At 33.3% G+C, this 13,373-nt stretch overlaps 1 protein-coding gene across 1 annotated transcript; it reads left to right on the top strand.

The window, feature by feature from the left end:
* Positions 1–4,414: 4,414 nt before the first annotated feature.
* On the top strand, positions 4,415–13,217 carry LOC147065202 (queuine tRNA-ribosyltransferase accessory subunit 2). Its single transcript, XM_085956676.1, has 7 exons — positions 4,415–4,647; positions 5,020–5,288; positions 5,839–6,023; positions 6,165–6,334; positions 8,916–9,124; positions 11,988–12,113; positions 12,844–13,217. Exons 1-7 carry the CDS (start codon positions 4,468–4,470, stop codon positions 13,073–13,075), a joined length of 1,371 nt encoding a protein of 456 aa, XP_085812802.1. The 5' UTR covers positions 4,415–4,467; the 3' UTR covers positions 13,076–13,217.
* Positions 13,218–13,373: the final 156 nt, after the last annotated feature.

Here is a 13,373-nt window from a genome sequence, read left to right as displayed (position 1 = left end):
CTCTAATCAAAAGTAATTTTTAAAAACTCGTCATACCTATAAATCTTATAAATTAACTAAATGGCTACCTATTTATGAAGCATTCTTTATATTTTGTATATTTAAAATGAATGAATACGACAGTTTGTTAAATTTGTATTATTGTAGACCACGATAGGAGGTTAGAATTTCATAACAAGTTGACGTTTCAAATATTTTTCTGTTTTAGAGACTAATATATTATGAATTAATTTTAAGTACTGGCAACACTAATTAGTTGTCAGAAAAGCGTTTCCGTGGACATTTTACCAAACGGTTCCAAATCAAATAAATCCAATGGTGCCATTTGATTCGTTCAGTTCAGGTTCAATGATACGAACTTAAGATGGCATGAAAGATTTCTGTTATTATTGCGTTTTTATTAAATTATAAAAAAATGACTCATAAAAGAAAGCAATTCAATGAATATTTGTCGAGGAAGAAAACCAACGTCTTGTGCAATAGCACCTGTCCTGATCCAGATTTCCCTCTGATTAGCGATGGACAGAGCATCGAGAGCGTCGACAGCTTCAAGTACCTGGGGGTACACATCACGGGAGATGGCATTTTGCAGAAAGAGCTCGCTATCCGAATGGGAATGGCTGGAGCAACATTCAACTCGATGCGAAATGTCTGGGACTCACGATTGTACTCGGTCAAAACCAAATGCCGCCTATTCGACGCTTGCATTCTGACGGTGCTGCTTTACGGTAGCGAATCATGGCACCTTACGAAGGCTCAGAGCAACCGTATACTGAGCTTCGAAAACAGATGTTTGCGACGAATACTGGGTGTGCGGTGGTATGACTTTAGGAGCAACGAGGAGATAAGAGAACGTACCAAGCAGCCTCTCATCACGCTGAAAGTGAAGAGGCGACGTTGGACCTGGCTCGGCCACGTGCTGCGGATGCCAGAAGAGAACTTTAACCTGGCTTGCCTGTTCTTCAAGCCGACCGGATTCCGGCGTCCTGGAAGGCCGCTAAATACAATCTACAGAGTGTATACGGCGGAGCTACGGGATGCTGGTTTGACCTGGAACGAAGCAAGAAGACTGGCGAGCGACAGGGATTCTTGGAGGCGCCGCGTGGTGTCCATATGCTCCAGTTAAGGGGCGGATATGGGCAAAGAAGAAAAGAAGAAGAAGAAGTATTTGACGGCAGTACGTTTTGGTCGCCGCGGAGGATTTCGGAACATTAGTGTATAGAAAATTAATAATTGGTTCCTTGATTAGTGTATAGGTTTAACGGTATGCAATGTATTAGAATAACTATTATAAATTGTTTTTTTTATAATTTTATTTTCTTTTCTATTGATAGCTATTAATTGATAATTGATATTATTATACTGATAGATATTAATTGTTAACTTGATAATTATTATATTGAGGGTTTCTTATATCCATCGACCGTGTTAGTCTAGGATCGACGAGTTCAGGCAATACACAATTCATATAAATCTTGTCACTTGTGATGTGAAGAGTAATATTGTTTTTATTATTCAATGAAATAGGTTCTTACCTCAATATATGTTTTACTTGAGTTAAATAATTACTAATAAATGCCTAAGGTGATTCCATTCAATTCAACTCGGCATTAAATATATTAAATTCTAAAAGTTTTGTACTATTTCATTTGAGTCGTTTTATGCGATCCTGGTTTCGCCTTTCGACATCGTCAGGATGCGCACTCATCAAATATACACTGACAACAAAAGCAGCTAATTCTCACTTAACAATAAATTAACCCGTTGAAATTCAGAAGCCTACTAAGGTTAGAAATGAGAAAATAGAAAAAACTATATGGATTAATCGATCAAATGGTCTCTTTTTGTTAATTTTGCAAAATAATTATATTTCTACATTGTCTGAAAATAGGATAAATACATGAAAACGTACGACGTGTTTTGGTAATATAGCGTCACTAATTGTACCGAATTTATAAGGTTTTATTTATTTTTTCATTGTTAATTATTATTTATAATATTACTTGAATGTTATATTATAATAAAAAAATATTTTTATTGTGCAGTATATATTATTTTGTGAGAAAAAATCATTCAAAATTGGCTGATGTATACTCAAACTAAAATGGCTTTAAAATATTTATTTTTCTGATATTAAAAAAAGTACGTGGGTTAATTAATCAAATGTATTATTTTACCCATTTCTTTCATACAATATCGTCACCGTTTTAGCAAAACCATCTATGTGTCACTTTTATCAAAAATGACTTTTAAATACCACGTCATTCCTTATTTTTTTCTCTATAGGCCAGTAAAATGATCTATGTGTTGGGTAAACTCGCTCCGAAGTTATTTCAAAAAATAAAAAACAGCTATGTGTAAGGTTCAAAAACCACGGTTCACAAAAACAACTATGTGTATATTATAGTAACATATAAGTAAGATGGTATTTTGATATCGAGAGTGTAATGTTTTTTTACAGTTTGGCTACACATTGTTTGTTTCTATGTTATATGCTATGCATTATGGTCTTGCACGACGGTTTGAAAGATGCTTTCTCAAAAAGAGAGACAGGAAATATTCAATAATTTCTGGAAGATGCCTACATGGTCAATAGGGTATAGGCGAGAATTAATTTAAAAGTTGGATAAACAACTACAAACGCCTCGATGACAGTGGCCAATTGAAAGCAACAATGACAAGTAATAAGAATCTGACTGAAGATAAATAATTGGTAGTGCAACCAAAAATCAAAACGGAGAGATTTGTGGAAAAATGTTACATTATGGTTGGATCTAATTCCAAAGTTCCCACCCATTATTGCAGAGAAAATACCTCCAGGGTGTATGTGGAATCGTGTTTCCGATCCAAAATACAAATGCATGATGAATATAAAAAATGGTCTCTGGAAAATGGTCATAAAGCAGCTGAATATACTCCAGTATATTTACCACCAAAAAATCAGTATCCACCAACCACGTAAAGATCAGTGTGCCATCACTGCCATATGCTGTAGTTATAAAATGAAGAATGTTTCAGAAATGGAATACAATAGCCACATTATTAAAAAAAAAAAGATGCTAGAAGACCAAAAATGAAATGAAGGAGAGTACCAGAAGTATTACTGGACGGTTAGTAATCACAATGGATCTCCAAAGTGTGCTGCTATGTCCAAAACACAGGCACAAATGTATTATAAACAAAAGCTGCAACTACACAATTTCACCATATACATTCTTCATAATGTATCTTCTAATGAATTTGTCTCATCTCATCGAAAGCAGGACAATACAATGAAATAATTCTAATATCGGATGGGTGTGGATATCAAAACCGAAATAAATTATTCGCTACTGCTCTAAGTTATATCTTTAGAGAGAAAAAACATCGAGATTCAACAGCTTTTATAATATATATAATGAATCATTGCCAATATCACAGTCGAAATACATACATCTTCAGGAATTAAAAAGTGTAATAGAGAAAGATCACCACTATTTCTACGATAACCTAACATTTAAACCTGCTAATAGAAAGTAAACGAACTTATAAATATAATATCATCTCACTATTGCATTAATAATTAATAAAATGATATTGCAATTTATCACTAACACACTATGTATATTTCAACTATTATTTATGTAACAGTTTTTCATGAATTTATTATTATTCACATTTTGATGAATAAATTAAACTATGTGTATTTACAAAACGGTCAAAACAACTTATGTGACATCACAAACTGTATTTTTATTATTTTTGTATTAAAAATAAAAGATTTTTGTAAACAAAATAATAATCTTAGACCATTTTCTGATTATAATAAAGCATTCTTCATAATTTTAATGTTTAAATGTAACATTATTTTTTTATTCAGTTTTATCCTTCTCCTGCACAATTTGAGAAAGTGCACATAGATGGTTTTGCTAAAACGGTGACGATATATACCTGCAAAACTATTATTAAGTTCAAAAATTCACTGTGGCGTGACAGTCGTTTTGGCCAATTTCGAAAACAGGACCGACTATTTGTCATTTATTTTAAAAAGTAAAGCGAATCAGAAAATTTTAATGACACAAAAAGTTTTATTTGAATATTATTTATTAGATTTTAAATAAATAAAGTGTTTTTTATGTGTCAAACGTCCTTGCCATTTCCACGATTCTGAGAAGACAGGAAAAAACGGGTCCAATGGCCTTAAGTTTAATTTCAACATAAAAAAATACCTACGCTAAATTAGTGCAAAGAACTGTACTGTAATTTCATAATAGGAAAATTGGCGTGCCGAAAAATGGAATTCGAAAAAGATTGTAAATAGACTTTGATTTTAATTTAGACATGGATCTTTATTTCCATTTTGAAAACCATAGATACTTATTCAAATACATAATATGGCACATAGATTAGCTGATAATAATATACATATGGCAGCACTTATCGAAATGTCAAATTGACATGTGTGAGCAATTTGTTTGAAAATTGTGCATGGTGAATTATTATGAAATAAAATTTAAAAAACTTCTCAAGACAATATATTCGATGAAAGCAATGAAATTCACCGTGCATGCATCTAAATCCTCACTGGGACGACGGGGTGCCATATCAGACCTGCCTAGAATACCAGGTCTTACTATAGAGACTCCAGCAATCATGATGTACACCAAAGTAAGATAGCTGTTTTAAAAATATAGGTTAAACCGAACCTGTTATTTTAGTTTAGCCGCCAAATTAAGGTCAATACTTGAAACAATATTATCATAACCATGTCATCGAGATCGTTTGATATGTATCGGGAACTGGGTGCCACCAATCGTTTGCCTGCAACACCTTTTATCGTTGAAAAACTTATATCAATAGCGGAAATACAGTGCAGTTGGAAATGAATTTATTTTTTCTCCATATAAACCGAAAATCAAACATTGGTTCAGTTAGTTGAAGCAAACAGAATTGGAGATGCTTTGGGCTCTCAGTTCTTCGCCAAAGAATGCTCGACTCCTACATCGTAAAATATAGATGATGCTGTATTATTTATTTCAGGGCGCTAGCATTCCACATTTAACCCATGAAGTATTACAAATGCTGACAAGCGATCTGTTCTTAATGGAAACTCCTCTTCTGTCAACCCTCCACATGGTTCCTGGAGTGAAAGCGCAAGGTGAAGGGGTGGCACAATTTTGCGGACTCGGAGAGTACCCTCGCTTCATGATGCTGCAAGATCCCACAGCCGCCCATCCCTACAGTTCCACAGAATCACTCAAAGTTCCCTTGTGGACAAGAAAAGGAAGAATACAAATGGATGCCGATGGGTAGGAGCATACTACCTACTTATTTTTTAATGAAATGTTATTCTAACCAAGTTGCATGTTTAATCAATAGCGAAATGGATATGCTTCGAAAGTAACCATCGTCTTTTAATGGATTCAAATTCATGACATTTTTAAGTGAACATTTTTTTACAGTACATAATAATATTATGTAGGTACGTAATAATAGTACATAGTGATGAAAATCCGGTAGATGCCAATGGATCATTGCCCATTTTAATTCAATTACAATTTTTATCTATTTTTCTTAGTATTAGTGTATTATTGTTATTTTAAGAATGGAGAACATTAAATAGGTATTACTTATTTTGAATGAAAATACCAATTACGTAGTCCAAGAATAGTGCTCAAAAAAGATTCATTTTTGTCACGTGTGATCGCCACAAATGCTTTTTTATACTGATGTAGTATCGATATTTGTCACATAAAATTATTTATGTACGACGCTCGTTTTGTATTAAGGACCCACAATCAGCACACCTCTTGAACTCTGTCATATTTGATCTATAAAATATTTTGTGGATAATTTCAGTTACATGGACACAGTGGAGTGTTTCAAGCCAGACCTGTACTCGGCCTTCTGCGACGGTTTTACAGACTCCACCTCTTCTAAGAAGAGAGTCACCAAATCGGCCGCCGGGAGCGCCGCCATGCTCGCTCGATGCATTCAGAGACATTTCCAGTCAGAGTATTTATCACAGAATACTTCTCTATTAGGTACTATAAATTCTAATTACAATGATATCTATAAGTTAGTTTACATTTTTGTAATTATTAAAGATATACATATTTTAGTGAGTATTTAAAACTTTTCTCCCGGATTTCACATACATTGAAACAGCTAAATAATATTTACAGGAGTAATCGAAGGAGGGCATTCTACAGAAGAGCGCAAAAGATGTGCAGAGTCGGTCGCGGCCGTCTCCGATAAACTCGGGGGTTTCATTCTGGACGGCGTCACCCATGATGGCCCTCTCATTGAGGAATATCAAAAACACCAACTCGAACCGTTCCTGCAAGATATCACGGTACGTGTCAAACTCATATTCTGCATTACTGATGTGAAATCTCAGAATGAAGTTGACAGCAGCGGCGGCTCCTCTAACACCATGCATGTGCGCTGCACTGCTTTTTCCTAAACATCACTCAATGTGCAACAATGCTATTCATAAGTCATCACTCGTTTATCGCAATTTAATCCATGTAAATTTATACCAAAAGCATATACTCAGTAAAGTCACCGAATTCGTGCGCTCGTCGGAACGCACAAATATAGATCTTAGTTTGCCGTTCATATTACATTGGGTAATAACAGTTCAAGCCAACACGTGAAAACGATAAATAACTCATGAATACATAAAATTTTATGACCATTAGGGACGCAGCTCAAAAGTTACGCGGAAAAATGTAGTAACTGAGATTTAGCAGGATTGATAAAAAAATAGATTTTTTTTATTTAAATCTCATATAAATTCATTGAAAATAGGCTGATATTGAATAAAAATTGATTATCAACATAAATATTTTGGATCGATCCTTTATTCCTTCTATATTTGCAAATATTTGAATATAATTTATAAAAAATTAAAATCTCAGTTACCATGTTCTTTCTCATAGTGAGTGAATATGTATAACATGTCATATTTTTAACAATGCAGGCATTTTGCTGGAGTTTTATTGCTTTTTGTAGACGAAGAAACTGACGATTTGTCGAGAGTCGAAAAATACGTACCTACCTATTCAAAACAATCGATAGTTTTGTTTTTTTAATATTTTCTTCAAATATTATTTCTTACATACAATTCAGTGTGATTTCTGCGGTCGTCGTTATAGTCGGCTTTTTTAGGTGTTTTGTCACGTTATTTCGATAGTTTTGTTCATAAAAATAAATTCATAACAATATATATACTTATTGTTTAATCAGGGAAGTGTATGTGTTTTAAAATGATAAATTTTGAATAAAAGATTTATAATACTTAATACTTATAATTATAGTTCAATCAGTGAAGTGTATGTGTTTTAAAATGATGTCGGTAAACGTAGACTTTATCAATAATAATAATAAGAGTCAGAATAAAAAAAGGATGGTCCGATGACATCTGTGGAAATTGAAAAGTGTTTTTCAACCATTAAAAGAATTAAATCGTCTTTCAGAAATACTTACCATGAATCAGGACTGACTTAACATGTCTACCTGTGTTAAGCATTGAGAAAAAACTTTTACAAACAGTTCAAGACTTTAATGAGAAGTGATTGAGGTGTTCGCTAAACAGAAACAACGCTGAATTGATATGCTTTTTAAATAAGGTAAGAAAATTTTGAGTGCACCCCCAATGAAAGCAATTTTGGAAACCACCGGCCGCCACTGGTTGACAGGTATAAAGTTTATTAAAAATGACTGCGGGGCACTGCAGTAATAAAAAGTAGATGGTGAAATGAACAAATGGTTTTCTTGATTTTCATTTATTATTCCTGCGCTTCTATTCCATACACAAGACTGCTTTCGGCCGCTATCTAGGGTAGGGTTCTATCGAAGTGTTAGCACTTATTGTAACAATTACAATAAGTTAGTTGTAATTGTAAGTGCTATGTTTTAACAGCACCTCTTTTGGCTGTGGTAAATTTTAGAGCGAGATAGACAGTTTTGACGACTAACTTATTGTAATTGTTACAATAAGTGCTAATACTTCGATACAAACGTGCCCTAGATAGCTGCCGTAGTGACCGAAAGCAGTCTGGCGTATAGAATAAATGCGCTGAAATCCTCACACTCGCCGTAGCTCATTCGACTATCAACTAAGAAGATGTGGATAGAGCTAGATCCCACCTGGCGCCATTATTTAATCAAGTTTTCGTGTTAAATAATACATATATGACGAAGTAGATATTTTCAACAATTTTCACCAATCCGAGCCTGAGGACACAGTGCATTTAGCTGCAGATCAAAAGGTTGACAGTTCAAACACACCCAGAGGTGTTTTTCGTTTTTCCAGTCGGCTATGACACTTTCTATTTATTGATTAGCCGGATTCACTCTGCCTGCGATTTTGCTGTAGGTACTACATATCGAGGGTATACTGACAACACATTATTTCAGTTTTTGCTGTTTTTCTGTTTTAAATGCCAAAATGTATACAATTTTACACTCTACGTCCTGGTAAAACGCACAAAGGCATAGGATATAATGGTGAGAAAATAGAAACATTATTAAATCATATTGTTATTTTTTTATTCTGATAGAAAGCATGATAATGACCTAATGCGTTCTACGTATACAAAATACAGGACTTTTAACATGTATATTGTGTTTGCCATAAAGGTTAGTCTTTATAATGTAGAAAAAATGTTTTCAAATCATAAAAAAATCTACGTGGGAGAACGCTTTGAAAAAAAAATTAAAGTCCTTTTTGCGATTATCTCAGAACTTGTTTTAATGAGTTAATGCTTTCTGTCAGTATACCCTCAATATATGCAAAATAATCCACTGTACAAAGTGGTTCACTCTAATCCACTGTTAATTCAATCCTCAATCACATTAATATAGATTCATTTTATCTTTTTATTTATAGTCAATTCTCAATGTCTAAAATAATATTTATCATTTTCCAGACTCTCTTGCCGGAGAATAAAGTGAGAGTAGCAGCAGGATGCTGGAATGCGGTGACCCTTCTCCACCTGGTGGCGTCCGGGTGGGACCTATTCGACACGAGTGCCGCCTATCAAACTACCGAACGTTTTCATGCCCTGTCATTCCGATTCAAACTCGACGTCAAATCGGATGCCAATATGGAGTACGAAATGAATTTACAAGATAAGATGTACGTCAATAATTATCATCGGCCTTCATCACTGAAAAATGTTTACAGCTTCACCTATTGCATAGAAAATTAGTTAAATTAACAATATTTATATTTCACTGCCCGTGGCGAATCCTACAGGAAGGGTATAATATCAACAAATACGTGTATGTATCTGGTTCACATGTTCCTTTCCTCTCTATATACCGGCAAGTGAACGGCTGATAAGTGTTGCTCGTAAATCGTTTAAGATATGTCCTGCATTGCGGGGTCCACTTCTACATGTGAATAGAAAATGGCAATTTACCATGTGCCTTTGCTGTTTCAATTTCATACAATACTGCTATACTGAAATACCTAGTTATTTAATGTCAAATACCATATTACCATGTGCGCATGTGTGTATATTTTGTGAATATGTATAAATTATTATTAATTTACGCCCACGATGGCCGAGCTCGATGGGTCCCAGGCTCGAATCCTGGATCTGGCAAATGAACATAATATGTATTATTTTTCAATGTGTGTTTGGAGTCCGAGTATGGAACCTAATAGATTGAGCAAGTGGCTAACATCCATTTTTTGTATAAACAAAAATCTGTTAATACAAACATCCACTCTGTCCATAATATGATCGTCTTAGGATCAGACATGGTCAAAAAAAAAAGCCAATGTGTGCAATTAAAAGTTAACAATTAACATTATAGCAACACCATTGTTACGAGTGTAGATAAATTTTGTCTTTTTTTTCAGGGTCGAACTCAAATATTGCAACATTTTTCAACTATCTTAATGTAACCCATTCCATGCGTACGTTTCATACAAATTTATACCTCTCTGCGGTTCGTTTGAAAGAATGAAGAATACAATTACGGCTTATGCAATACATAATATATGATAGGTATTATAATTATACCATAATTATTCAAACGAATATTTCCAGGGATGTCCCGCATCTACATCTATAGACCGTACACCACTGGTACTTTGAAGAGGAAATTTCTTATGATCAATTTGGTGAAATTCATCAGTGACAATAGTTTATAATCAAATAGACCAGTTTGGGCTGAGCATCTTCAAAATACTTAAATATGTAAAGAAATAAATATACGATTTTTCTATCGATATAGGTACTTTCGCGATATCGTTACCTATTGTTTTGATACTATACAATATATACTTGGTAATAGGTATCAATATGGTACTTTTAGAACATTCTAAAAGGGGTCCACGAACAAAATCATTTATTATTTGTAGGTATCTATTAATAGGTATTTGTATGTATAGTAGTTGTAGGATGCAAAAGTTTTTAGATATGTAATTATGAAAAAACGTATTCTACAGACATTGTATTAATGGTTCACTATTGCTTAACAAAAAAAAGTATTTTAATTGCAACATGCGAATATGAATTCTTTGACACACGCCGCTCAGCAATAAGTAATATAATTATCGTTGCACCTAAGCTGGCAGAAAGGACAACTGTGTCGCTAAGTTTCAAAACCCGCTATAACACCTTTTTATTTTTTGAGATAATTGATAAAAACTTCTCAATTTTTGGATAATGGAATTATTGATGTTTTTCTTTTTTTGCCCAATGAATGATCATTATTGGAAATATGTTGTATACCTATTTATATTGTATTCTAGTCCACTGATTAAATAATAGTTTTAAATGTTTGGTTATAGCAGCTTTAGTAAGTTACATAGTGTTATAACGGTTTTTGAAATATGCATTGAAGGTTATAGCGTATTTTGTTAGGGAATATTTTGACAACTTAATGTCGCAATGTAAATAGAATTATTTTTATTTAAACTTGTTGCTACAAAAATGTTGTTTTCTCAACACCAAAATATATGCATATCTGAAATGAAACAGTTAATTAGATAAAAACTTTCTATATTAATTTATCTGCTGGGTATCATTATTTAACGTATACAAACTATTATATATTATATTAGAACGAGATTTTTAAATGATTTCGTAACAATTTATTCTTTGTAAAAAAATATATTAGTGAAAAGAACAGTTTTAACCACTCATAATTAAGTTACACGCCACTGGAAATTCAGGTAGTGACCCATGCATTTCCAACACATTTATGTCAAATTTAACTTACTGTTTTTGGCACATTTGGTTGACTTTCCAAGATTTTGGTTGGCTCAACATCTTCCTTGCTTTATTAATTGGATATTTAACCATATTCACGTTGAGACTACAAATAGTTAAATTATCAAATCAACAAAATAACATTCTTCTCACAAGTCACAGAATAAATGTACTGGCGGCCATGTTGTTTTTAGTCTGATTCTCGCTTTTTATTGGTCAGTTGTATTAAAGCGGTTTTTGAATGTTAATACTTTGGACGCTGAAGACGCACATGCGCGTAATGACCAGGCGGCCGGCCGATCGATGTAATTAACGTGCATTTTAAAGGTGCTAATTAAAATCTCATTATATAGTCAGCAGCGAATGAGTTAAACAGTGTTATAGCGGGAATTGATAGACGCATTGATTTTGTTTCATAAATAAGTCACTCGTAGCGGATTTTGAAAGAGGCGATAAAGTTTTCATGTAGAGATTTTAATTACGAATCCATTGACAATATATTATATATCTTAACTATTTCAAAAAGGTGTTATGGCGAGTTTTGAAATTTAGCGACACAACTGACGATTTGTAGAATCTCCTACTAAACATATATGGGCAAAAGGTTTCCTTAGGATATTTGATTCATCCACCATTTTAATGTGTTTTTTTATGGGTTGACCATTAAAGGCCGATATCTAATCATTGTGACTAAATATATTATTATTTTATAAGGTCGAAGAATACTTATAGTTTAATTAATATTTATAGAACAATCATTTTGTTAATTTCCAGATACAAAGAAGACTTTGGCCCGTTAGTGGACGGCTGTACTTGTTTAGCGTGCAGAAAACATAGTCGAGCATACATTTATCATCTAACCAATACCAGAGAACTTCTATCCAGCGTTTTATTGATGATGTGAGTCACAGTGTCCCCTAAGAATTGACATTCTCGTGAATATAAAACTTAAATGTATAATATATGTATTTCACTTCCCTGATGCTTTGTAATAGTAACTACATCAGCGGTGAAGTGTGATTTTTGAGAAGTTAGGCTATGGAGATCAAAAAAATAGTGCACGCTTGTCAGTCATATTTATGGGAACCAATACAACTGGAGTTCTCTCTGTATTATTGACCGCATATCCTAAAAATTGTTTTTCCACTGAATTGTCAACTACTATGAGATTTCTATAAATGTCTTGCGAGCGATGACTATCGTGGTCATAATATGACTGCAATGCTGAAGGATTTATTGGTAGCACCTACACCTACCTAGGTGAAAAGACATTTTCAAAAGGTGAAATACTCGTAGGTTACGTAAAATTTCAATACAAGTCAGCATTAACAAGTGAACATTTGCAATCAATTTTGATGACTGGGACTAATAAGTTTGAACCCTAATTTCGTGAAATGTTATAAAAAAAAGCATTTAGATTATACAATTCTATATTAAAATCTACAGGTTGTCTTTTATGTCGAAAGCTATTTCAGTTGTAACCAGGGCTTCGAACCAGAACTGAACCGAAAACCGTATATTTTGTCAAAATGAAAACTGTATAGATTGACATGTATGCGTACGCTTACTCTTGTCACACCGAAACTGGTTCAATCGATGATAGATTGATGTTTTGTTTGTATCTTTTCAGACACAACCTACACCATTACATAGAGTTTTTCAAAGAAATCCGACGGTGCATTGCAACAGAAAAAATGGTACAACTTCACAACTTAGTCGATGAGCAGTATCAACGCCGTGTAAAACCCGCATCGACCCGAACTGGATCCGATGCGGCTAAATCCAAACGACTGCCTGTAGATTCGCTCTCTGTCGATAAGAGTGAAGATGACCGATTACCAAAACGAACTGTTGAAATATAAATAATTATATTTGCGAACAAAAAAAGCAAAATAGTCTCTAGAGAAATAGGAGTCGAGGCCGGACAATTACAAATAAAAATATCAATTTTGTCACAAAAGAATCTAGATATATATTTTTTTATTGTTTAATATTTAACACTGGTATCTATCTATCAATATATATTTATACATAAATAGAAAAAAATACATAAACATTTTACTTACACTTACACTTAATAGTAAAATTATGTAAATAGATTTTGGTGTTATCATTTTTTAAACATACAATAATAAATATGATATAATATAATATTATATT

Source organism: Rhyacophila brunnea, unplaced genomic scaffold (genome assembly GCF_057557595.1).
Source record: "Rhyacophila brunnea isolate RB1 unplaced genomic scaffold, BYU_Rbru_1.0 scaffold_6, whole genome shotgun sequence".
Classification (NCBI taxonomy): Eukaryota; Metazoa; Arthropoda; class Insecta; order Trichoptera; family Rhyacophilidae; genus Rhyacophila; species Rhyacophila brunnea.
The sequence above is the reverse complement of the archived record's forward strand: the minus strand, read 5'-3'. Positions and strand labels throughout refer to the sequence as shown.